Consider the following 27373-nt stretch of genomic DNA (forward strand, 5'->3'; position numbering starts at 1 on the left):
GCCAGGGCTTTAGCAGAGCTCCCTGAAGTCACAGCTCTGTTGTTTCCCTATAAGCGTGCAATGGCGTGCTGTTTGCAGGAAGAGCACCTGTAAGCATGATTGGATAGCAATCACCCTGTCAAGTGTTTCCCTGTTTGTACGAGAGCCATTGAAACACACAAACAGACACATTTTCTTTGAATCCCTCATGTTCATTGGATGAACAAGAATGATTTTGATAGTAAATGAATGGTTGGTGGGTGGTTTTCAAACAACCTGGGCCATTCTCCCAGGTAACAGTATCACTTACCAGCAGAAGACAATAGAAAGCCTGTTTGACACAATCGACCCTTGACCACTCTGGATCGGTTTCATGTGACTTCTGTCTCAAATTAAAGTAAAATCAGAAACTCTTACTGACTTGTCGCTGACCAGGATAAGGTGGAATTAAAGGAGATATCCGGTGTAAAATGGATCTGGGATATGTAACGAGTTGGAATGTTCGTTTGGGAGCAAAAAAGCGTGTATAGACGCATTCTTAAGTTGGCTGTTTTTATCTGATTCTACCAAAACGCTATAAACTTGGAATGATGGGGGCATAGGTTATGGTAGAAACTAAATCTTTATTTTAAACCACTTAAAAGGCTAGAAGTAGCCCGACACTTCTTTGGAGTATGATAAGGGTCTTAACATATGAAACGAGGCATTGATAACTTTGTAAGTGTACAGATTGTTTATTAAAAAGGACATTTTATACAAACAATACCATCAGCATCTTGTTTTTAAGACTCGATAAGTAGATTGGTGAACACAGAGTTTGCGTGTTGTTGACGGATGGCACAATCTCTGTGTTCGTCAATCTACTTATCGAGTCTTACAAATCGTTCCAAGTTTATAGCGTTTTGATAGAATCGGCTAAAAAAAGCAAACTGAAGATTTTTTTTGCTCCGAAACCAACATTCCAACTCGTTATCATACCATTTTACACCGGATTTCTCCTTTAAGGCAGGGAATGAGAGACAACAGAACTGTCTTTGGCCCAAGTAAATACGTTGGTATGAAACTACCCCCAAAGAATGTTTAATGTAGTCATTTATGTCGTATCATGCATTTTTGTGTGGATAATAGCAATCACAATTTGAAGTAATTAGATGGTATTGGAAAAATATATATCTCCCTGATGACAGTACCACTGATGTACTGAACAGGGTTTAGAGATTGGAGGGATGTGATGTGATCAGGGGACCACAGCTGTGACCAGGACTAGGGAGATCATCTTTAGTTGGATTATTTAAAACCTTTATTGTTCCCTTAGTCCAAATACTGTGACATCTCAGTACAGTCATATTTCCACTATTGCAAAACGCAGGCCTCTTGTTCTCTGGACCACACAAGCTCAGGCCTATAGACAAGATGAACAATGACTCATATGACAATAATAACTCTTTCCTCTGTTGGATACACAGCCCAATGTTTGGGTGCCACTTCACTGGCAAAAGTGCTGTAATAAGGGGTTTCATGCAATGCAAACCTACCATATGTTCTCTCTTTAGTGCTTAAATTACTATTTTTACTGACGTACTGCGTGTTTTTGCTTATTCTGCTCTGCCTAAGACATATCAGCACACAATTAACACTTACACCGCCAAAGCTATGGGCCCATAGAGACGGCTCTGATACAGTCAGTCAATATCCACATGCACCACTCTGTTCTGAGAGTCCAGCAAGCCAGAACTCTGTCATCGACGGAACGACTACTACAACTTTTCCCATAATGTTACCCATGGCAGTAAGCGTGTTAGGGGAGAAATTGCCTGAAAAGTGGGTTAACCACCACATCCAAGACAATATCTTCTGTTCTCATGCATTGCACATTCTGAAAGCAATGAGAGGCCAGGTCAACCGTGTGGTGGCGACGGGTGACGTTACTTCTTTGGGGAGAAACAAGAGAAACGGCGCCATCTTGTGGAAGAAACGTGAATGAACAGAAAAGGCTTTGACTGTTGTTCTATCCAGTCAATATAATTTTTGCATAGGTTTCAATAACGAATGCGGCAATAATATGAAGAATAAAAAAAACTCCTAGAGAATTATATTTCCGGAACTAAATATGTGTATTCACCGTGTTTGAGGTGTGAAAACGTCAACGGTGAAACGTCCATGGATGATTCGGAGGAAACCTGACTCCGGTCTGAAGTCCAGTGTTTATAAGCGGAAGACAAGTGGCCAGCCGCTCCCAGTGGGAAACCACACACACGCGGTGTAAGATGGAGCATTACGACGCCACGACCGGATCTGTGTTCTTTTCGCGGACGGGCTGCTGTCATGATATCTCGCGGGGGCTTCGACGGATTCCTATTTGTTTTAAAACAGAACTTGTGGTACTGTTTAAACTGGCCTGGCCAATGGTAAGTGGGCAGCTAATCCCAGCGGTCTGGTCACATGACCAAATATCTCGCTATATTAAAGGGGTAGTTCGGAATTTTGGACATAGGGTCTGATTCCGAAGTGAGCATTGGTATTCTATATCACTGGAGACAGTTTTCAACACATTTCATTCAGTCCTTCTAGTTGCAGAGTTCGCTCGTGCTAGGCTAGCGCAAGTCAACGGGCAATGCTAGCCTGCTATGAAAAACAGTCTTACCCACTCCACAGTACACCCGAGGTAAATCAATTATAACGCCAGACTATAGATTTAAATGTCTGTGTTGATAGAATAATGTTAGAAATAAAACTAACCATCGAGGGACTACTTTCTCAGCAGAAGCGGAATTCTACTATGCGCTGGTTAGGTTTGTAACCAAATCACGACAGAAGAACGTAAACAGAGAAGCGTGGGACAGAAGCGCAATTGAACGACTAGGCAACATGATGGTTCAGTGTGCTTTTAGAAATTGTAGAAATAAACGGTACAGATGGGCACTGTCACGTTAAAATTGTACCGGGGGCGAAAATTGTACCGGCCTACGTCATCGTTTGTTTACATCCTGACAACCTGCCCGGCACGACGCGATGCAGAAAACATGTTTCCAAACGACGAAATAAAATAATACAGATAGCGGATCGCTATCTGTATTATGATAGATAGCGATGAGACTTGTTTTTACTTTATATTTGCATAAAAAAAATTGCCTGCGAAACGGGCGATCGCGTCAAATGACAAATGCTTTGGCCGCGAAACGGGCGATCGCGTCAAATGACGTAGGAGGGTTCTTGAAACATAATACAGATAACGGATCGCTAGATAACACTTGTTTTTACTTTATATTTGTATTGTATTGAATTGTTTAATCGAATTTAGCTAGTAAACTGATTGTTTTAAGCAGGTTTCATAGTCTAGAATGTTCAATAACCTTCCTACGTGATTTGACGCGTCAGTTGACGCGATCGCCCGTTTCGCGGGCAAATTGTTTTATTGTTTCGATTAAACAATTAAATACAATACAAATATAAAGTAAAAACAAGTGTTATCGCTATCTATCATAATACAGATAGCGATCCGCTATCTGTATTATGTTATTTCGTCGTTTGGAAACATGTTTTCTGCATCGCGTCGTCTGTTGCAGGCAGTTTGTCAGTTGTCCAGGATGTAAACAAACGATGACGTAGGCCGGTACAATTTTCGCCCCCGGTACAATTTTAACGTGACAGCACCACAAAGTTTCCACCAATTTCCAGTGCGAGATCCAGAAAGGACTCAACTGTGGCTTGTTGCTGCTGGCTTTGACATCAAAACACCGGCTCGTACATGTACGTTTCGTTGGATACAACAAATTCCTCATAATCGTCTTCAAAAGCAGATGCATCGCTAACTCCTCCAAACGTGGCCATATCTTGTTAATTTAACGCTTGTAGAATTCCTTCGTTCACTGTACTCTGCGTTGTAGCAATGACAGCGGCAGGTAACCTAGGTATCAGTCCGCCGCTGCCGTAGCCTACGTACAGGAATATAAACACTGCTGCTGAGACCCTGCAATTCCATCAAAATGCAATGCAATGCAAGGTTGGTTTTATTTCTAACATTATTCTATAACAGACATTTAGATGTATAGTCTGTCGTTATAATTGATTTACCTCGGTTGTACTGTGGAGTGGGTACGACTGTTTTTAATTAGCAGGCTAGCATTGCCCGTTGACTTGCGCTAGCCTAGCACGAGCGAACTCTGCAACTAGAAGGGACTGAATGAAATGTGTTTAAAACTGTCTCCAGGTGATATAGAATACCAATGCTCACTTCGGAATCAGGCCCTATGTCCAAAATTCCGAACTACCCCTTTAATGTAAATTATTTGTGTCGTACTCGGTGTATTATCTAAGTTGAATGCAGATACAGAAACTAAAAGCAACAACGTTTTCGTAAATTTAACGATGTGCTTTAGGCTACATCAGAAACATTTATTGACAAAAACAACAATTCGACCCCAATATTTAAAGGCCCATTGGTTTGGCACGCACTTTTCTCTACACAGCGCCCCCTACAGCTTCGTAGTAGATATTTTACAACACTGTCGTAACAACTCGTTGACGACCCTTCCTCATGCACTTCTACGCTAGCCATGTGCATTTGTTTTCAAAGAAGCCGGCGAATGCGTTGAGCCATGTCCGAAGTATATGATCATGAATACAAGGTTATACATTTTTTTAAACGGTGTATTTGTATTGCATTAAACATAAATCCATCCTTTTTTATAGTTGACTGGGAGAATTTATATCCTAGATTATAATTGTTTTATTTTAGGTTGAACAGAACAATCAGTGTAGAGTGTTGGCCAACATAATAATCTAAATAAACAAGAACCTGGATTCGGGGATTCAGCCTGTATCTTGGGGATGAGACAGACGAACAGCAAAACACCCGTGGTAACAAAGGAAAGGAAACATACAGGGCTCACAACAAAACGGTCGAGAAAACACATTTTTACAGGGCTCACAGCAAAATGGTTGAGCAAACACATTTGTACAGAGACTATCAACATCAAGAATACCACGAAGACAAAGTTCACCAAAGGGTACTTTCAATTTCAAAAGCAAAACGGCCAAGTCGGCGTCTGATTTGCAGTCTTTTTCTTTGGGTTCACGCTATTCCTGAAAAGCTTGCCCAACGTTTACTCGTGTCTGGCCTCTCTGTCGGTCAGTCTCCCTTTTCTCTTCTTCTGTTCCTCCGACATTGGGTTTCTCTGTCTCTTTTTAGTCGGCTGATCTATGATGAATGTTAACAATCCCTTAGTTACTTGTGTTTATATGTTTATATCGAGCCGGGTTCCGTGTTTGGGGGTCTGTGCCGTAAAGCAATTCGTTACTTCGCGAGACCCGAGACTCCCGCGAGAGTAGGTGGCAGGTCGCCGGCAGAAACCTACTCCCTTTCTCCGCCAAGATGCGCAAGGGGGAGTCGAAACACGAACAATCGAACAAAAATGTATAATAGAACCATCGCAATGACGCTTAGCCTGTCATATTAAGGTAAATCAAGCCAAAAAAGTTGCATAGTTCCCCTTTCACTCACTGGTGTCTTTCTGTTCCAACTTATTTTTATTCTTCTTTTGTTCCACCGACAGTCGCCTGAAAGTTTTACTCAATATAAAATGATCAATCATCATATTGCATGCTTTACTATTGATTGACGTTGTAACCGTCTGTTGGCATCAACTTTGCTCAGTTTTAAACGTTGTGAACTGATAAACCTGCTCTAGATAAGGGCAATTGTAGCCTTCCTTACAGTGGCAATACAATGTGCTTCTCATAAATAAAAGCAAAAGGATAGTAGGTGATAGGCTACAAGGAAATAAAGGCATGCAAACTTGAAACTGATCCTAAGTTCAGTTCTGACTGTTTTTTATTGGATAAAAAATCCCTGCTGTGAAGAACTTTTAGATTCCCAACCCAGTGCACATGAAGGTCGCTGTCGGGAACACGCGTTAGCATAAGCGTCATCACTGATGAGCCATCTCGTTATTACCAGGACCATGAACGCACCTCTAAAATCGTCTTACGATCCTTTTGTCAATAAATATCAATAAATATTAAACACCCTTGATTTAGATCAAATTAAATTAGTTTTATTCAACGATATTTAGGTGGTTTGTTAGCATTTTACTACAATTACGGTAGGCTGAATGTAATTGAACAGCCCAATTTGGAAAGATGTGCTTTGGTAAATATTTTTTTGATTGGGACTGGGTGTGATTCATGAAATGCGGCTCTACTCTTTCACGTTTCTTCTCAGTGTATATCTCAGATGCTCACCTTCCTTGTGAGTTTCGTCAGTACAGTCTTCTGTGGGCACCTGGGGAAGACCGAGCTTGCTGGAGTGGTCCTTGCCATCGGCGTAAGTAGGCTAATGCTTTAACTGCTAAACCACATATTAATTTGTGTAAAGCAGACAAGGAAGTCCCTCCCTCTGACGTTGGACGCTGCTGTGTTGTGTTCTGCAGGCGATCAACGTCACAGGTATATCGATTGGGGCTGGCTTGTCATCTGCATGTGATACCCTCATATCTCAGGTGAGTCCAGGTCCGTTGTGGGGTGGAAAGTAGTGGTCGGTTTCATCAATAAAATGGCACCACACAAACCATGTCCTAGTCACACCCTTTACACAACATTACACATTTCACATTTCACCAAATAATATATGTTTTATTACACCAAACATCAGTTTTTTGATCAATTGGATGAATCCGTCGGCTAAAAATACTAACATCCAAAGTTACGTTTGGCTAAAGTGTCTGCTATAAATGTTACCAAACGTTTGGCTAGCATGCAGGGGCAGTGGGCAAGAATTAAAAAGCTGAGACAAATATAAAAATAAATCCATGTCACCCTCCACTATTGTTTCTGCTTTTTGGCCCTCTGACACCCTGCTAAACAGTATCGGACTTAGTAGCCCAGGTTCTCTAAATGGTAAATGGACTGTATTTATTTGGCGCTTTTCTAACCAGTGGTCACAAAAGCGCTTTACAATACTGCCTTACATTCACCCATTCAAGCACACATTCACACGACGACGGCGTCAACCACACTAGGCGACAGCCAGCTCGTCAGGAGCGGTCAGGGTGAGGCGTCTCGCTCAGGCACACCACAAAACACTAGGAGGAGCCGGGGATCAAACCGGCAACCTCTTGGTGACCAGCTAACCCCGCTCTACTTCCTGATCCCCTTGCCGCCCCTAAATTCTCTCCCGTTTTCATGCCAGACGTTTGGGAGCGGGAATGTGCTTCAGGTGGGCCTGGTGGTGCAGCGGGCCATCCTCATCCTGCTTCTGGCCTGTCTCCCCTGCTGGGCGTTGCTGGTCAACACGGAGCTGATCCTGCTGGCCGTCCGTCAGAGCCCCGAGGTGGCCCGGTACGTGTCTCTGTCCGCACCGACTGCACAGCGGAGTCCATGAGCGTCGGAAACGAAGGCCGGCTGTATAACGTGTGTTTTATCTTCAGGTTGTCTCAGACCTACGTGAAGATCTTCATGCCGGCCCTGCCTGTGGGTATATGAACAAGAGAGTGAAAGTGCAATTCCTTGTGTACGAAAGTGAAAAATCGTATGTATGTGTGTATATATATATATATATATATATATATATATGTATGTATGTATGTATGTATGTATGTATGTATGTATGTATGTATGTATGTATGTATGTATGTATGTATGTATGTATGTATGTATGGATGGATGGATGGATGGATGGATGGATGTATGTATGTATGTATGTATGTAGATGTGTTTTTATTTTTCCATGTTCTTTCTTTTACAGGCTTCCTTTATGTATTCATTGGAAGTAAGGTATCTGCAGAACCAGGTGTGTAAATAACACAAATGTGAATACACTTTCAAATAGACTGCAGAATATGAGGAAGCAGACAAACTTGTAAAATAAACCCCCTTAACATAGAGTTTTCACACACGGCGACTACTCTCTCACAGAGAAACAAAAACAGAGTACTTAAATAACAGTCCAAAGGTGAGCCAAATGAGCCCATTAGAACCCTGGATCACACCAAAACACTGGCGGAACAGAGCCGCCTAGTGGCGAAACATGACAATGATACCGTTTCACATAAATGCCAATGTGGTCCTCCTCTAATTTAGGATCTTAAATCGTCCTTGTTATTTGATGATCGGTCCGATCTCAGTTTTATTCTCCCTTCAGGCCATCATATGGCCAACGGTGATCACCGGAGTTGTGGTTAATATCATCAATGCCCTCATCAACTACATCCTTCTCTACGTCCTGGATATGGGAGTGGCGTGAGTACCCTAAGAGGCCTAACCTAATTGATTACTGTGATTATTTATAATTATTGATAACAATAACAGCAGATCACTCAATCACCCTTTACAGAGGTTCAGCTATAGCCAATGCAGTCTCCCAGTTTGCCATGGCTGGGATTCTGTTTCTCTACATATGGAGGAGAGGTCTTTACAAGGCCACCTGGTCAGGTGAGTGTGCTTACAGGCTCAGAACTTCTCTATCCTCTCTCATCAATGGTATAGGGGTGACGCCTCATCCCTATACCATACAATACTGATTATTTTTTATTTAGAAGTGGACAAAACCAAGATTCTGTGTTCAGTTACGCCACGAGAAACTATGTAAGAACAGACGAGAATAGAACAAGAACTTGTGTTCATGTATTTGTAACGGAGCATGTTCCTTCAGGTTATAATAACACGTTATAAATCGTGCGGCATGTGGCTCAGGAGGTAGGGCGGGTTGGCTGGTAACCGGAAGGTTGCTAGTTCGATCCCTGGCTCCTCCTAGCTGAGGGTTGAGGTGTCCCTGAGCAAGAAACCTCAATGGCTGTCGCCTTGCGTGGCTGACACCGCCGCCAGTGTATGAATGTGTGCATGAATGGCTGAATGTTAGGCGAGGTTCTTGACCGACTGATGCAGGGATGAAACAAGGTGATTCTGAGGCGCTCCCCTTCCGCAGGCTGGTCCAGGGAGTGTCTGACCGAGTGGGGCGCCTTCATGGGCCTGGCCATCCCCAGCATGATCATGTTGTGCGTGGAGTGGTGGACCTACGAGATGGGAAGCTTCCTGGCAGGTACGAGCCCCGGGTGCTAGAGGACAAGAGTGTCCAGGAACCCCCGGTAGAGACAGGCACAGTAGATGCCTGCGTGCGATTACTCATTATGGGATGGTCGTCTTATTAAAATTCATAAATCAACTGTTGCACCCTCACTGGACCTGCCACATTTCTGTATCCAAGCAAAATAGAAGTTAAATTGATATGTCTATTGAAATTGCTGCAGTTTTGGATGGTCTGCGTTGCAGAATTACAAAGTTTAGTTATTCGCCCATAGCAAGCAAAACTCTTCAGGACGATACTGTCACACCCTTCCAGTGAACAATATGTGTTACTGTTATTTGTTGATTCCGACGTGTGATGTACGTTTTGTTTCACAGGTTTAATCAGCGAGGTGGAGCTGGGAGCTCAGGCGGTCGTGTTTGAACTGGCAAATCTGGTTATTATGGTAAACAACACCGTCTTACCTCTGGAACGTGCTACGCCAGAGCTGGGCGATAAATCGATTTTTAATCGTAATTCGAATTTTTGGTCAATGGTTGCTAGTCTTCAAATAAAATCCAAACTTAAAAAAAATATATAATTGTCATATATAAAGAAAATCGATTAAAATCAGTAATTGTTTGGTTTGAATAATTCAGAGATTACATTTTTAGGCCAAATTGACCAGCCCTCACGCACAAGTACCCCTTGTGTGAACCGCACGTCCTTCGTGACGGCTCAACTGAGACGGAGCACACATGAGCAGAGTGCGTTCACAATGTGGGTCAGTGGAAGCTGACGCTGTTTACCGTGCCTCTCAGTTCCCCCTAGGGTTTGGCGTCGCGGGCAGTGTGAGGGTAGGGAACGCCCTGGGTGCCGGGGATACAGAGCAGGCCAAGCTGTCCGCTAAGCTGACCATCCTCTGCTCAGGTCAGTTCCAGCGGCCATTGAGACTCAGCAATCGCTCCCACTAGCGATACACTCCTGCTTGTGTCTGTTTGTTTGTGTTGTCAACAGGTACGATTGAGACCGTGCCTGTGTTATGAATGAATCCACTGTATTTATCACACGGTTATGTGTTATTAACTCCACCTGAATTTGCAGTACTCATTTCGTCGTGCCTGTCGGTCGTCATAGCGATCCTGAAGGACCGCATATCATATATGTTTACGTATGACGAGTAAGTAACTGATCCCGTGCATATTTCCTGAGCATTTCAAAGTTACACTTTCACACTACTATTTTAATCTTGCAGACTTCTTCCAGGAAAGAGGGGTCGAATCCAAAGGAATAGCTTTAAAGAGACTTTATTTGTATAAAGTATTTTCGGTATGATAAACTGATACTCTGAAGCAAAGAGAGATTGAAGATGTATTCTAAGCACGTGCGAGCATTCTCCTAGCTGATCAAAGGCATAAACCCACCTATGTCTAATCGCTGCCGAGAGAGCTCTAACCCGCCTCCACGATCTGGAGGCTTCTTATGGACTCAGGGAGGACCGGAAGACTTGGAGAGGAACCGGTGTGACGTAATCCTCGGTTTTCCTCGCCTGGTCTGTGGTGCTGCCCTCTGTGGCTAAAGTATCTATTGCAGCCTTCAGTAATGTCCTGCTTTCCCTTGTGGCTATGTGTAGTATTTACGGCTTATATGTTTGGTCCTACCCCCTATTGGTTAAGTGAGGGAAATACAGCTTGTGTTCCTAAAATACTTAACAACCTCAGTCTACAATGTAACTGTTTTGGAGCTGGTTACTGATTAAGATGACAGACTTCATCACAACCAAAAGCCCCTTGTGCATCATTTTTTATGTTAATATTATAAATGCATCTTTAATTCTAATAAGGAATTATTTTCTAGGTCTCGTGACATATACAGCAGCCAGAACAAACTATGGTTGAAGGAACTGGGAAGCTGCAAATGTGAATTTACATTTAGGGCGTTTTTGCAGACGCTTCATTCCAAAGATACTCTTCTGACAAAGTACATTTGTCAGAAGAAAGAGAAACAATAAACCGCTGTCGGTACAGTAAGGACGTTCATAGATACAAGTGCCAAGCACTAACAATCACCAGGTTATCCCATTCCCTGTATAAGACAAAGATAGCTAGGATAAGATGCTACACAATGCTATGTACTATTTTTAAGTTCCAGGACGTACAACACACGCAAATGTTTCACATCAGACCTGACTCTATGTGTCTCCCCTCACAGGGAGATCCGACTGAGGGCTGCCGAAGTGGTGGCCCTGTACGCACCGTTCCTCATCCTGGATGCGCTCGCGGTAAGCTGGTGTGGCCCTGCATGCAGAGTGTTGAATTAAGGGGGAATTATACGTCGGCACCCCGGGCAGGTTGTTCGGCATCGGAGACTCCTGAGAGTGTTCTGCCGAAATGTACCCAGAAGTCCCTGATTCACTGACTACCTAGACCAGTGGTTCTCAAACTATTTCTACTCGTGTGCCCCCTCGAAAATATTATTTTTCAGCTGAGTGCCCCCTTCACCACCACAAAACAGAAGCTTTCCTAATATTAACTTTCTCAGGGGAGAGAAAAAGTTATATATTTATATATATTTGTATTTTCTATCGTTAGGTTAACCCATTCCCCATATAAAACAAAGATAGCTAGGATAAGATGCTACGCATTGCATCTTATTCTATTTTAGTTCTATTTTAAATTACCAGGACTTACAACATACAATAAGTGCATACATTAAGTGCCAGGACATGCAACATACAATAGGTATGTACATTAAGTCGCAGGACGTACAACATACAATAGGGGCGTACATTAAGTCACAGGACGTACAACATATAGTAGGTGTGTACATCAAGTTCCAGGACATACAACATACAATAGGGGTGTACATTAAGGGCCAGGTACAGCATAGGTGAGATGTTAAGCTTAGCTAGGAGGAGTTAAGAAGCCACGGTGTTTGTGTTGGTTTGGACTAGCTGATCTAGGAGAAGGTATTAAGGAGGTGTTTGTGTTTGTTTGGACCAGCTGATCTAGGAGAAGGCATTAAGGAGGTGTTTGTGTTGGTTTGGACCAGCTGATCTAGGAGAAGGTATTAAGGAGGTGTTTGTGTTTGTTTGTACCAGCTGATCTAGGAGAAGGTATTAATGAGGTGTTTGTGTTTGTTTGGACCAGCTGATCTAGGAGAAGGTATTAAGAAGGTGTTTGTGTTTGTTTGGACCAGCTGATCTAGGAGAAGGTATTAAGGAGGTGTTTGTGTTGGTTTGGACCAGCTGATCTAGGAGAAGGTATTAATGAGGTGTTTGTGTTGTTTTGGACCAGCTGATCTAGGAGAAGGTATTAAGGAGGTGTTTGTGTTTGTTTGGACCAGCTGATCTAGGAGAAGGTATTAAGGAGGTGTTTGTGTTTGTTTGGACCAGCTGATCTAGGAGAAGGTATTAAGGAGGTGTTTGTGTTTGTTTGGACCAGCTGAACTAGGAGAAGGTATTAAGGAGGTGTTTGTGTTGGTTTGGACCAGCTGATCTAGGAGAAGGTATTAATGAGGTGTTTGTGTTGGTTTGGACCAGCTGATCTAGGAGAAGGTATTAAGGAGGTGTTTGTGTTTGTTTGGACCAGCTGATCTAGGAGAAGGTATTAAGGAGGGGTTTGTGTTTGTTTGGACCAGCTGTCCGCAGGCAGCATCGTCAGAGGAGCAGGGCGGCAGCGGGTCGGCGCGCTCTGTGGCATCCTGGGGTACTACGGCGTGGGCTTCCCCATCGGCGTCTCTCTGATGTTCCCCGCCAAACTCGGCATCAAGGGTGAGGAGGGGTCCTCTGGGAGTGATGTTTGAAACGCGCGTGTCTGGTGTTAACTGCTCCCCCCCCCCCCAGCGCCGTTTGAATGATCAATAGTCTCGCCAAAAGAGAACTCTTTTGGCGAGACATCAAACGCCCGGGCGGTCGGGCTCCGCTCGCCCGCTCTCTCTCTCTCTCCTCACCTGACCTTGGCGTGTGAATGTAACGTGGGTTCCCCAGGTCTGTGGCTTGGCCTGCTGGTTTGTGTGGCTCTGCAGTCCACCTTCCTCCTCGGTTACTTGTTCAGGATGGACTGGCAGAAGGTCACCGTGGAGGTGAGGATCAAACCTTAATTCCCCATTGTGCATATTCTACAAAATGTCCATTCATTCTAAATATCCCCGGTTCTCCTTTTGCTTTCTGCTTCCAGGCTCAGGTCAGAGCTGGGGTTTTAGGGAACGTTCCGGAAACACGTGAGTACACTTTTTCATCCTTCTCTGGCTTGTAGGCTCTACGCACAAGTCCTCAAAAGGACGAGGGCTCCTTCATTATCCTACTCCTTCATAGTGAGTAGACATATTTCAACACCCTTTTTTTTTTTTTTAAGTTTAATTTGACTTCAGCATTTTTGACGCTAAATACAAGATGAACCGTAAAATATGAATTAGTCTTAGACGACTACGTTATGAGGCAAATGATATGGACGTTTAAAATGTCTCATTCCCCGGATATTCACCACGTCACAAATATCTCTGACGCCCCAGTTCGTTGGCGGGTCACAGATGTTTGTGACGGGGTGAATACCAAAAGGAACCACTGTCGTCGCATAGTCACACACATCGGGGTCATCAAACCCAGGACCTTCCACCTGGGAGTGCTCATCCTAACCACTGACTGAACCCTCCTCCTCCCTTTATAAACTCCAGTCCCTTCAGCCCCAGGGGGTGAGGAAGGCCCTCCAGGGCGTGAGAAAGGCTCTCCACTGCTCCGGGGGAGGGCCACAGTGGAGGAGGAGGACCCGGCCGCCCCGGGGGAGGGGCCGGCCGACGGCGAGGCCGCCCCGCCCCTCTGCCCGGCGCCGCCCCGCCCCTCCCTCCCCCGCCTGCTGCTGCGCCGCGGCCCGGCGCTGGGCGCCATGCTCGCCATCCTCCTCACGGGGATCCTCACTGACTGGCTGATCCCTCGCACGGTCACATGACCCTCCCCCACCCTCCTGACCCCTCAACCACCTGCTGACCCCTGGCGTGGTCACATGACCCGCCTCACCCAAGCCGGAGAGTCTGGGTTCTAGAGCAGTATGAAGGAGGAGGCGTTCCACCAGGGGGCGCTGCTGTCCCTCCAGTCTAAAGGAGAGACCCGCTGGTCAAGGGAGAGACGTCACTCGGACGCCATTTATTATAGTTTTTTCATGTGTGGTGTTGTTTTCTTACGTTTTATACACATTAATGACATGCATACAAATGCAGATCAGCTTTAAAACATGACGCTGATGACTGGGGGATCCCGATCGGGTTAATTTGGAATACGAGTGGAGATAAAGATAGAGCCAGGGTCTGTTGGGTCGGGGGGGTCCGCTATCCGCGGGAGACCCACGTGGTGGGCACGCCCGGGGCCGGAGTGGTGTCCATGACGTTAGCCCCCCCCAGGGTCCTGTTGCTCTCTGAGGGGGGGGCCGGGGACTCAGGGAGGGGCACATGATAGTGGACCATCAGCCCCACCACCAGGAGCAGAACCATGAGTACCGTGGTGAAGCCCCGCCTAAGGACCAGCTGGGTGGGGGAGAGCTGCTTCCTGGGCCCCTGGGCAGCCCCCGACCGCTGGACTGGAGGGCCCCCGTCCGGCCGTTTCTGGTCCTCCGATAGGAGACCGTTCATCGGCTGTAGTGGGAACACAGACCCAGCATCACGCTGATATATGTAGCATGCATGTGTGTATGGTATGTGTGTGATGTGTGTCTATAAATATATATGTGTGTGTGTGTGTGTGTTAGTATTTGGTCTTTGTTTCCTCTGTTTATTTGGTGCTGAGTGGAAGCCTACTACAGGAACTGAAACCCACAAAAGAAGCAGCCATTTTCTGTTTAGTCGTTTCGCAGTCACTCTAAAACCAAATTGTCTGGCTTTGACTGAACCTTTGTTGAGTGTGTTTGAATAAGCCCACGGCACTCACGCTGCCGTTGCTGCTGGCACTCTGGTTGGGGGTTTCTGGGTTCAGAGGATCCACCTGCATGTTCTTCTTACCTCGCTTCACCGCCTTGGAACACAGGATTACAAAGAAATACTCTTTACCAAATCTGTAGTCCTGACCGATTACTAACCAAAGAAGCCATTTGTTAATTAAGCTAGACTTAAGCTACACTTTGATGAAAAACGACTCAGGTGAGACTGACATCAATCAATCAATCAATCAATAAATAAATCAACTTCTGAGTGGCGTGTTGGTCACCCATCCAAAGGACAATGAGCAGCTTTCAGTTATGTGTACCATAATAGCTCAGTGAAGTCTATGTATTTTCCTCGGTTTTCCAAAGACTTAATGTACCTCCTACCGTTTGTAACTACATTTCCCATGCACCATAGCATGGATGAGGGAATGAAGGTGGTGCTTGAGAGTAATGCAATTATAATAAAAGATAGTTGTTTACATTCATCCGTCTCATCATTAAATTGATATCGATTATCTCCTACAGTAACTATAAAACCTTTAAGTGCTACACAAATACATTTTATAATAACTGGAAGATCTTCAGTCAGTAAATAAGAAAGCTCTTTCTATGAACTGCAGGAATGTTTTTTAAGCAGCAAAAATGCCGTGGAGAATCAAGGCCGAGCTGTGTCTGTGCATGTTTGTGCCTCCGAGCTCCATACCTCTACTGTCATTTTCTCCCAATTAAAATTCAAGATGACAACCACATAGAAGATGGACTGTAGGCAGACCGCCGCGAGGAGACCGACCCAGAAACCTGTGAACGGGAGAGCAGAAAACTGAAGCTTTGCCTTTCTCTCGCGTCAGGATTCCAGTTTTAACATGAAAACCTCCAAGGGTCACGTTAAAAGTTCAAATTTTTTCTTCCGTTTCTCATGTGAAAACTTCGAAAGCTGAAACTTCCATATGTTAAAGGTGTGTTATTATGCCACCAGGGATGATTGGGATTAGCCGTTACAAGCCGTTTGAAAATCTGCCTTTTCCAGTTGACAAATGGGCTTATCCACCTGGATGTGTGCTGGAGAGGCGTCACTAAAATACAGGAAAAGGCAGATATTCAAACGGCTTGTAACGGCTAATCACACTCACGCCTGGGGTTTTAAATGTTTAACGTCTGCTAACATTGGTTTAAAATGTAAATGTCTTTCAAATGTTCTACGTTGAAGTTGTACGACACGTTGGTTACCTAAGCCTCCCAGCTCAGCCACAAACATCAGGGTGGCGGACAGAGGAAGGCCGATACCGTAGTAACCAACGAGGTTGGCCACCGCGGCTATCTTCTGCCGGCCAGTACCCAGCAAGATACCGGTGCTCACACACTGCACGGCGGGGGGGAGAACACCTGGTTATTGTGTGGTGCTGTTGTGTTGTTGTTGTGGACATAGAACAACCGATCCATGAACGTGGACATAAAGCATGTGGCTGATCACTGTGGAGGGCGTTTGGCGGCTCTGCACTCACCACCAGACTGTCGAACAGAGGCATCACGCAGTACACGCTCATCAGGCGGGACACCAGCGCTAACACCTTCCTGCAAGACAAGCGTCGCTCGTGAAGGTGCACAACAGACCAGCAGCATAGCAGCATTATCTGTTTAGCATATTAGCATCTTAGCAGCTTTGTCTTCACAACCGATTAGCATCATAGCAGCCTTATCTGTTCAGTAGATGAGCATCTTAACAGCTTTATATATCGAACAGATTAGCATTTTAGCAGCCTTATCTGTTCAGCATATGAGCATCTGAGCAGCCTTATCAGCACCACAGATTGGCATCATAGCAGCCTTATCTGCTATCTGATTAGCATCCTAGCCTCATCTGGGGGACCGCCTTTAATTCCGACATTGACGTCTAATTGTCGGAGTGGCGGGACTACTTTTTTTCAAACGTCCCGCAATTCCGACATGAGGTCATTAATATAAATGTCATTACTATTACATTATCTATTATTATTATTGTACTTTAATTAATTAATATGATTATTTATTGGTTTCATGCGCTTTAGTGTCTATTCATCATTGGGGATAGTCGCCGACCCTCATTCGCTGTGGATCTTTTGCCCAAGACATAAGGCCCTTCTCCAGTCTCCCCCAAAATCCCCAACGACCGAATTCACGATTGGACTATTCGATTCTGTTTCTAAAAGTTGGGACTGATAGACACTGAACTCTGGGGGTTATTTAAACAGTCATTGTGAAGTGGTTTACTGTAAAAGGAGCATCGGAAATCCTCCCTGTCTTTGCGTACTGAGACCATTAATTAGGGAATGCTGAGAGAATGCTGAAGGAGTCGAGAAAAAGAAGAGGGTGCATCCGAATACCAAGTATATACTATTTCTGTGCAGTGTCTACTACATAACCGTTGATGTAGTACGTTCTACAGCAGCTATGCGTAGAACGCCTCCGAACGCTTCCGAACACCACCGAAACGCCACCGGATGTTTGGAGATTATGTATTTACCCTCTGTGCGCTGCACATCAGATGGCGGCAAAATTTAAGTCACCTGCCTGCGATAATTTACCAATTTTTTATAGTTTTTTCACCGCGGCGTTCTTCTTCTTCGGGTACCAGACTCCGGCTGAATGGTGGGATAGTGTAATGACCTACCGTTGTATACTTTAGCGGTAGTACGCATTCGGGAACTTTTTGCCTACTACAAAATGCGTACTGAGACGCGCTATATTTGTGACGTACTACAAAATGCCTACTATATAGCAGTATAGGCATGAGTATTCGGATGCAGCCTAAATATGCAAACATATTGTTTAAAGTCTATGTTTAACGGATTTGCCTTATATGGGCAAAAACTGTTGGTTTATTTGTATTGCTCCCCTTCGAGAATTTGTGTGGAAAGGGGTGGGTCTAGAATAGTCTAGACTATATTCTCGTCTTTCTCCTTTATATAGCGCATTGTATTGCCTTTGGGCCAATATGAAGTTAACTGTGGCCAGTCTTTGAAACCTTTCATACCGGGCATGTTAAATAAGTGCACGCCACCCAACTCGTAACACTCTTGTAAATTGCAGTCGTCAATTGATGGGATGGTTTATTCCTTAAATCATCACAACCAAAATTGGAATTAATCAAATAAATTATAGATTAAATTAAATTAAATAATACTGAAACAATTCAGGAAATACTGTTCTGAACCTCAATTCTGAAAGTAGGACTAGAGAAGTGATGGCTACTTTTTGGTTGAACACATTTGAATGAAATATTTATGACCTCCCAATGTTGACCTGAAGTTGGCGCCACTGATTGGTAGACTGCCGGAATGGCTGTCCTATCGGAATTGGGCCAATGTCGGAATGGGGCCATGTTGGAATGGCAGCATGTAACCCCTTATCTGTTCAGCAGATTAGTAGTATAGCAGCATTATCTGTTAAGCATCATAGCAATATCTGCCAAATGGATTAGCATCATTATCTGTTTAGCAGGTTTGAATAAATAAAGCAGAGTAAAGTTCACAGGTGAAAATGCTTTTTATATCTATATTTAAATGATTTCCCACTCCAAATTATTTATCCATAATGTTTCTATTTGTCCATATTTAATTGTAGCAGGAGTCATGCTCGCGTTTCGTCTGCAGAACAAACTCCACTGACTGCTATACTAACTAATACTCACTAATACTAACTCCTACTCACTGGTCTGAGGTGAAGATGAGGCCGATGACGGACCTGGTCGAGGCCAGGACCAGACACTCAGCCACTGCCAGAACCCCTTCAAGGTCACAGACACACACCAAGGTCACAGACACACACCAAGAAGAGGAATGAAACAAGGTGGGACTATTGATGAGTGATGGATGGCACTGTGTGACACACCGACGAGAGAGAGAGAGAGAGACAAAGAGACAGAGAGAGAGAACATGACTGACCAGCGAGTGAGAGAGCCACCTTGGTAGAGAGGATGGCCCCGGCCGTGTCTCCGGCCCCAAGAGCGTTCCCCACGCGGACGCAAGCGGCAGCCTGGACCCCCAGAGGGATCTAGGACATAGGAGACAGGAGGGGTCTTAGGACGTAGGGGACAGGAGGGGTCTGAGGTTAAGGATGTAGGGGACAGGACGGGATCTGAGGACGTAGGAGACAGGAGGGGTCTTAGGATGTAGGAGACAGGAGTGGTCTGGGGTTAAGGATGTAGGAGACAGGAGGGGTCTGGGGTTAAGGATGTAGGAGACAGGAGGGGTCTGGGGTTAAGGATGTAGGGGACAGGAGGGGTCTGGGGTTAAGGATGTAGGGGACAGGAGGGGTCTGGGGTTAAGGATGTAGGGGACAGGAGGGGTCTGGGGATAAGGATGTAGTGGATAGGAGGGATCTATAGGAGGGTACTAGTATTTTATGAATACACTACCATGTAGTTGATGAAGGCCACCATCATGATAACATGCTGGGCTGCCAGCTCGTTTTCCCCTAGTAACCCTGGTCAAAGGTCATACCAATGATTAATAGCTTTTATAGCTAGACAAAATAAGCTACATTTGTGTTATTAACAATTGCAATGTGCACTATTGTGTCTTTATTATCTGTATCCTGTGTGTTCCTGCTGTGTTTACCGGCGAGGAAGCCTCCCGACTCGTAGATCCACCACTCGAAGCACGTCATCAGGGTGCTGGGGATGGCCAGTCGCATGAAGGAGCCCCACTCCTGCAGCGAATCTGTGGACCAGCCTGCAGGGGGCGGTGGAGAGCTGCTTACCGCCACACACACGCACACAAACGGAGCCCAACTGAGAATAATAAGACCTTTCTAGGTCAGAGCCTCTAGGACGTCTTTATGTTTTTACTGCCTTTTTAGGTATTCACTGAGTATCTGTGTATACTTTTTGTTATTCTAGGGATTATTATTATTATTATTCCGGATTGGTAACGCAACGACCATATATTTTCTAAGGATGAAATCACTTTAAAATACCCTCGATGGAGCAACTGAACAGGGTGCACTAACAGAGAAAGTAGCCCGAACCCTAACCCTAAAAAAGACAAGGAAAATGTACGATTAGAATGCTAGAATAATGCAAATAGCATAAGAAAAAATGTAGAGAGCGAAAATAAACAAATACCAGCATCAATTAACAGATAAATACATTCATCAATAAATACATTAATTAATTAACTAATTATTTATTTATTAATGAACAGACTACATTACGTAAAATACAATTTATAAATGGTCATAAGAAGGGAGTGAAAAGAAATGAGTGATTCTGCAGGGTCCCCTTTGAATTTGAGCCTCAATTTAAGGGGTAAGCCGGGGATTTCTCATTGAAATCAAAGTCTCTTACCTTTCCATGTGCTCACATGTAATTTATTCCCCCAAGTGTAAGCAAACATGAAGGCACACTGGTAAAGCTGAGCGAGGCAATTGGCAGCTGCAGACCCACTGCAAATAGAGCAGCACAAACAGTGTCCTCTCAAAAAACACTTACAAGTGCAAGAGTAAACGTAAGGCTTTCCCTGATTATTTTTTAGAATTTTTTTTTTATAAATAGCGGAAACATTATAAATCGCAGAAATCTGGGTTTCAAGTATCTATTTTATTTGTTTATTTACATTGTAATGTTATGTTATGGTGGCACTAGTTGTACTATGAGTAAAAATTAGAATTCTTTCTCAATACTGGCCCCTCTGGCCGGTAGATGAACTGCCGCCTGCTGGAGCTGCAGTGCACTGGAGCGTTCGCCTACGATAACAATCCTAAACTTATGTTATAAGTTATAACCATAAATTAACGTTGTACAAATTAAAAAGTGATGAAAGAAATTACTTTTATCCTGATAAATCAGCCTGGTTTTGGGAAGACCTTTTTTTAATGTAAATTAAATTCATTTTTGCATTTAAAGCAAGTTATGCATAAAAAAAATCCTTGACGTATCCCTATAGATGACTGTATTTTTTGTGTGTGTTTACAGACTTCACCGATGGAAAGAACCGTGTGTGTGTGTGTGAGCAGCACTCTCCTACCTCAACCCCAGAGCCAGCTGGTTCAACAGCACATAGTTGGTGATGATGTTAGCCACGTTGGCCAACACCGCCATGTACACCTGGGGCATGATGATACCCTGAATGTAGAAGTCACACACACACACGCACACGCACACACACACACACACACACACACACACACACACACACACACACACACACACACACACACACACACACACACACACACACACACACACCACAGTCACTTCCCCTGCAAACAACACCTCGGCGCATCACAGCAGGAGACCCAGTCCGATTGTCTGTTTTCCTGTGGCTGTGAAGACCGAGGGGGCTGAATGTTGGATGAGTGCTCAAGTACTCCCCAGCATTCGGGTCTGAAGGGGGGTTTAGTACCTGGCTCTGGAGGTAGGTCACGTGGATGTGATGGAGAAAAACAGCCTGGAAGAAAGCAACGGTTGAATGCATGTTGAATGAGGACATGTGGGGGGTTCCACTTGTTATACAACACAGGGAGCAACAGAGAATACCATCATCTATTTTTAAATGTGTTTATTTGAATGCACAGTGAAATAGTTTGGCTCAATGCGACAGTGGGTGTGCTGTGATGCAACGACAATGCACAGAAAGTGTGAGGGCTCTTTTGACTCACTGGCAATGCAGGCATGAAGGCATAGACATACACCTGGACTATTCTGAAATCACAACACAAATGGGTTCAAAGCTCACAGCATTGCTCCATCAAGACAAAGTGATATAATATACACATCTCTAGGAAGTACGATTTTTTTGTATTTCTTTAATATAGCGAGGCAAACTCGCTGTTTAAAAAAATCTCATTCTTCATTTAATCATAAGAGGGCGTTTACGTTGTGACACCATATGATGTAGTGATTTCATGTGTAAAATACATTTTCCTCGTCCGTCTGTGTGTGTGTGCGTGCATGCGTACGTGCGTGTGAGTATGCATGTATGCATGTATGTATGTATGTATGTATGTATGTATGTATGTATGTATGTATGTATGTATGTATGTATGTATGTATGTATGTGCGTGCATTTGTGTGCGTCCCATCTCAAGGCGCTCAGCCCCATCAGTATGCAGGCGGCGACGAGGCTGTTGAACTGTTCACACTAATTGGCCGACATACACAAACACTCAGACGCACACACTCAGACGCACACACTCAGACGCACACACCCAGACGCACACATTGCCCAGAGGGGAGGATGAGGGGGGGGGCGGGGGGCAGGGCCCGGCGGGGGGCAGGGCCCGGTGTGGGCGGTTACCTGGCTACCTCGGGGCCCTGACCCAAGGCCAGCAGGATGGGCTGCATGTTGACGAGCAGCCCCCAGCAGGGCAGGCAGAACAGCAGCAGGATCAGGATGCCTCTCTGCAGGACCACGCCCACGCGCGGAAGGTTCCGGCTCCCGAACGTCTGCCCAGCGGGACGCCCAGTCACCAGTCAGCACGCAGCGGCGCTCAACAGCAGCCGCACAAGAGGGAGTGTTTTGAATTGGTTGAAAAAATATGTTTCTTTTTTCCAAACCTGGGTGACCAGAGTGTCGCACGCCTGCCCCAGTCCGTAGCCAGCCGCCGCCACGGAGCAGTTGATGGCCTGCAAGGGACAGGAAGTGAGGTTCGTAAGCCTGCACGGATGATGTGTGTCGGTGTCTGATCATGATAATGTTTCGGTTTCCGACTGTATCGATGCGTGTTTGTCTGTGCTGTTACTATAATAGCAGCAGTCTACATACATACATATTTGGCCTTTGAAGCCCTTTGAGCCCGTAACTGTGATTAAGGGCTATACAATTAGAATTAAATTGAATTGTGTGAGCCCTGTCATCCTATTTCACCGCTCATCAGAGGCGCTAACAGGAACAGGAACTGAGCCGGGGTCGGCTTAGCTCACAACTTGTAACCGGAAGGTTGCTGGTTCGAATCCCCGGCTCGACATCCCTCGACATCCACCCTGAGACACCTCACCCTGACTGCTCCCGACCAGCTGGCTGTCGCCTTGCATGGCTGACACCGCCGTCGGTGTGTGAATGTGTGTGTGAACCATTGTAAGCCGCTTTGGATAAAAGCGTTTGTTAAATGCACTAAATGTAAAGTATTGCGTCCGGCAAAATGAGGCCCACTGCGTTGGCGGCGGTCCCTCAGACGGGCGGGCGGCCCTCACCGCGGTCGCCAACCCGTAGCCCGCCATCACTTGGGTCCCCAGACGGCCACAGAACATGGTGACCACGAAGGGAAGCATGAAGTTCAGGATTCGAGACAGCAGCTGGACGGAGATAAACAATAAAACCACAACAATAAACAACATAACACCGTCCGTACACAGGTCGGTATCCATGGACTTTGGACACTCGCTTCCAAAGCCGACCTCTAGCCTTCCCTGATCAATTATTTTTTCATTCAGTAGACGCTATTATCTAAAGCGACTTCCAATAAGTACATTGGTCAGAAGAAAGAGAAACAATATATCGCTGTCGGTACAGTAAGGATGTTCATAGAACTAAGTCTTAAGATGTTACACAATGCTAAGTACTGTTATGAGGTGCAAGGACGTACAACATACAATAGGTGTGTAAATTAAGTGCCAGGACGTACAACATACAATAAGTGTGTAAGAGGGGAATGGGGGGTAAAGGGGGAGGCTATGCAGAGTCTAGGTGAACTCTGTAGTTACTTTGCGACGACTTGTATTATGCACAGAGACATATTCTGTTTACATGAACACCATTTGGAAATGATTACTAGATCATTAGTTAACTGTTAATCAACTGTGAGTTAATTGTTAGTCAAGGCTTTTCCTGCGTTAACCAATGATAATTAATGGTTCATTAATGTAACCTTTAGCATAACGAATTCATTTGTACATCTGAACAACTATGCAAACTCTGATCATCTTTCCGATCCGTACCTGCTCATTGACAACATGTACCTCGATACGTGGCTCTGCACCACATTGGAGTAAACTAAGGTACCTTAAACTGTGGGGTGCCATCCAGTCAACAACTAAGGAACCTTAAACTGTGAGGTGCTTTCAGTGGAGCGTCCAGACCAGTCAACATGGGGTTAAGGACCGGATCAGAATAACATGCGACCACGACACCCGGCAGAGTGGGGAATGTGTACTTCACAAAATGAACGGACTTGATCTGTAAGATTAGTAGGGCTGCCACTCAAATCACCACAGCAGTGTGAGCGTGGCCTGTCACATGTAGCCTCGGGCACGCCCCTGGTCAAGAAATAATAATATTAAATAGTAGGTAGTAATATTAGTCAAGGCATAAGTTGAGCTCTTGTTTTGCTCATATATTCATTGGCGATATGATAATAACCATAGCATAACTCGAACCCAACATCACAATTAGTACTGATGCATTCTGCTTCCAAGAGATTTACTTTGGACAAAAGAACGCACGCTGACAGAGGATCAGAGCTGCATGAATGAGTTTGTTTAGCACACACAGTGGAGCTGCGCCCCTGCCTCAGAGCACACAGCAGGGTGCCTTGAGACGAAGTCCCCAAGCCCAACCCAAGATGTGGAGGAAGATTAGATGTCCATCTTTAAGTCCGGTGCCACAGCAGAACGAACAGCTGTACAAGGCAATCAATTATTTGAATTATTTTTTATCAAAAACTGAAATGGTTACGCCTTAAAAGAAGGGAACATTGATTAACCATTAAATAGTTAACACATTAAAAAGCCTTGGCTTACAATTAACTAACAGTTGATTCAAAGTTAACTACTGAGTAATCATTTTCTAATGGTGTTCATGTAAACTAATCCAGAAAATATCTACACACACAATGCAAGTCGTGGCAAAATAGGTGCAAAGAAATCAACAATAAACACAAGCTAACACAAGACAGCCAACACAAGATATAAACCCAGACATGAGACGTGAGTGACAGCGCACGGACATCTGAAGTCTAAAGCACCCTCAATGTACAGAACATGTTAGCGGCACAGCAGCATCTCTCCATCAAGATAATGATATAAAACATCCACCTTGAGTTAATAGTATCTACTAGCACGTCTATCACATGAGGAGGCGAACATATGTAACTGTTTAACTAAATTCCATTTCCCCGTTGATTACAGGGCGTTTACATTGTCCCACCACATGACGTAAGGAACTTTAAGCACAAAAACAAACGTTTCATCCTGCACGTATGTGTGTGTGTGTGTGTGTGTGTGTGTGTGTGCGTGCGTGCGTGTGTGTGTGCGTCCCATCTCCTCACGGCGCTCAGCCCCATCGGTATGCAGGCCAAGCCCGGCACGCTGCGCACTAATGACCCACACCTCCCCAACGTACACGGTGGCCGGAGTGGGTGGCTCACCAGGGGGCCGGTCATGGCCAGCAGGTGGGAGATCTCCAGCCTCAGCGCCGGGGGGACCCTCGCCTTGAGCCTCTCGCAGTGGGACAGGGGGGCGGCGGGGCGGTCCTCCATGGCTCCTGAAGCGGCAGTGGTGTCTGGAGCGCCTGCAGAATGCCCAGTGCCTTCTCCCGGCGCGACCCTGACGCCCCGCGCGGTGACCCGGTCACGGGTTCAGCCGCTCCTCGGTTACTGATTACTACTCATCAGTCGAATGGTAAACAGAGTAGAATGTCTTCACCTAGAAGAGAACGTCAGCACCGTGGAGCGGCACGGCTCTTCTAGAATATACATTTTATACATGTGGGGTTGTATGGATCTTCTAGAATAGAAAGTTTATACATTAGTGTTATATTAAAGTTCTAGAATAAACATTTTATACACTGGAGTTGTATGGATCTCCTAGTAGAGAAAGTCTATACACTAGAGTTGTATGGATCTCCTAGAATAGAAAGTCTATACACTAGAGTTAAATGGATTTTATAGAATGAACTATAACACTCAAGGATAGATTAATGATTTCTAATATATTTGTATTAATGTACACGATACATGCTTCTTGCGGAATATTTAATTTATTTTGTACATTTTGACTTTTGAGCCTATGGTTCAGTGTGTGGAGTCTACAGACACGTGTTGCACCACACGTGTCTGCATGAACGAGCATGTGAAGAATGAAGCTTTTAAATTGAAGAATAGAATCGAAAAATCCTAGAGTTGTAAATTCAGTGTAACTGCTTCATCAGATGACGGACACACAGATGAGTGGCAGTGAACGGTGTTCTGAGACACAGAAGAGATCCACATAGAGACCCACAAACACTGGCATACCTTTAGTCCCGCCCCTCTGTGGTCAGATATTCAGCATGACAATAATAAAGTGCAGTAAATATCCATGAAAAGGTATCTGATTCTGTTGGCATGACATTTGAATGACACGCACCCTTGGCAGCGAACAATAATCCTACTCGACTGAATCAATAATCCCAGGCGCTCATTCCACCATTCCAAGAACATCTGATCATTAACATTCTCTCCTCTAGCAGGGCCTCGAGGAAAACCAGGGACATCAAACATTAACACATCACATGGTCCGGTCTCAGCCAGTAAGTGTCGGTGAGGGGTCCTGGCTGAGTTCCAGCAGAATGCAGCTGGACAACTCTCTGTTCACCTCGCAATCTGACTGGTCACCGCAGGGTGACTGGCCGAGGAGTAACAAAAGTTTTTTTTTTTTTTTTTTTTTGGGTCATGGGCCCCCCCTCTGCCTTGGGCCCCCCCACAACTGTCCCCTTTGTCCCCGCAGTCCGACGGCCCTGCACACACACACACACACACACACACACGCACACGGACATACACACCGACAAAGGCACACACACACACACAAACATGCATACAAACACACGTGTACACTGACACAGGAACGCAGGCACACACACATACACACACACACACACATGCACGTAAACACACTCACATGCTCAAAAAGGAACGCACGCACACACACATGTTAACACACACACAAACACACACACACAGACATGCAAGTAAACACACACCTGCACATACACAACAAAAGCACGCACACACACACACACGTTAACACACACACACACGTGCATTACAGGAACACAAACACACGCTGGGACAATGACTCCATATGTTAGAGCCAGCATGCTCCCCTCCATCATTTGATGTTGCTCGCTCGCTGTGTAACGCTGTCTCTCTCTCAATCCATCTACCAGTCTCTCACAAACTGTCTGTCTCAGAGCAGCCCCGTGTCTGAATCAGTGCCCCCCCCCGCTCCCCCCATGGACCCACACGGCACACATAGCAAGCGTGAGACCGTTGGAGGGGTTAATCCATGTTCCACCGTTTCACTTCATCATCGTCAACCATCATCGTCTCAGACGATGTTTGAGTCCAGTAACAGGAGCCGACCTCGTGTTCCAATTTATAACTCGGCATGTGGCTCAGGAGGTAGAACGGGCTGGCTGGTAGGTTGGAAGGTTGCTAGTTCGATCCCCGGCTCCTCCTAGCCGAGTGTCGAGGTGTCCCTGAGCAAGGCACCTCACCCTGACCGCTCCCGACGAGCTGGCTGTCA

General features: G+C 45.2%; 2 protein-coding genes across 6 annotated transcripts; one reads left to right on the forward strand and one right to left on the reverse strand.

Annotated features, from left to right (window-relative positions):
- Window positions 1-1950: 1950 nt before the first annotated feature.
- slc47a3 (solute carrier family 47 member 3) lies at window positions 1951-13926 on the forward strand. Its single transcript, XM_056610791.1, has 17 exons — window positions 1951-2387; window positions 6203-6304; window positions 6411-6479; window positions 7169-7317; window positions 7407-7449; window positions 7724-7768; window positions 8120-8217; window positions 8312-8409; window positions 8903-9016; window positions 9379-9446; window positions 9802-9910; window positions 10085-10160; window positions 11192-11261; window positions 12620-12752; window positions 12969-13063; window positions 13159-13201; window positions 13655-13926. Exons 1-17 carry the CDS (start codon window positions 2247-2249, stop codon window positions 13924-13926), a joined length of 1725 nt encoding a protein of 574 aa, XP_056466766.1. The 5' UTR covers window positions 1951-2246.
- slc47a4 (solute carrier family 47 member 4) lies at window positions 13873-26308 on the reverse strand. 5 transcript variants are annotated; one of them, XM_056610760.1, is made up of 18 exons: window positions 26101-26308; window positions 25234-25461; window positions 23063-23164; window positions 22427-22495; window positions 22167-22315; window positions 21529-21571; window positions 21273-21317; window positions 20895-20992; window positions 20216-20313; window positions 19488-19601; window positions 19286-19353; window positions 18813-18921; window positions 18580-18655; window positions 16395-16464; window positions 16120-16252; window positions 15596-15690; window positions 14898-14981; window positions 13873-14605 (listed from the first exon to the last, which is right to left on the reverse strand). In XM_056610760.1, exons 2-18 carry the CDS (start codon window positions 25342-25344, stop codon window positions 14303-14305), a joined length of 1767 nt encoding a protein of 588 aa, XP_056466735.1. In that variant the 5' UTR covers window positions 25345-25461; window positions 26101-26308; the 3' UTR covers window positions 13873-14302. The 5 variants fall into 5 exon arrangements, with proteins under 5 accessions (XP_056466735.1, XP_056466733.1, XP_056466732.1 ...); XM_056610758.1 differs by having other exon boundaries at window positions 25234-25468; XM_056610757.1 differs by having other exon boundaries at window positions 25234-25510.
- Window positions 26309-27373: the final 1065 nt, after the last annotated feature.

The sequence above is a fragment of the Gadus chalcogrammus genome, chromosome 16, assembly GCF_026213295.1.
Source record: "Gadus chalcogrammus isolate NIFS_2021 chromosome 16, NIFS_Gcha_1.0, whole genome shotgun sequence".
Taxonomy (NCBI): Eukaryota; Metazoa; Chordata; class Actinopteri; order Gadiformes; family Gadidae; genus Gadus; species Gadus chalcogrammus.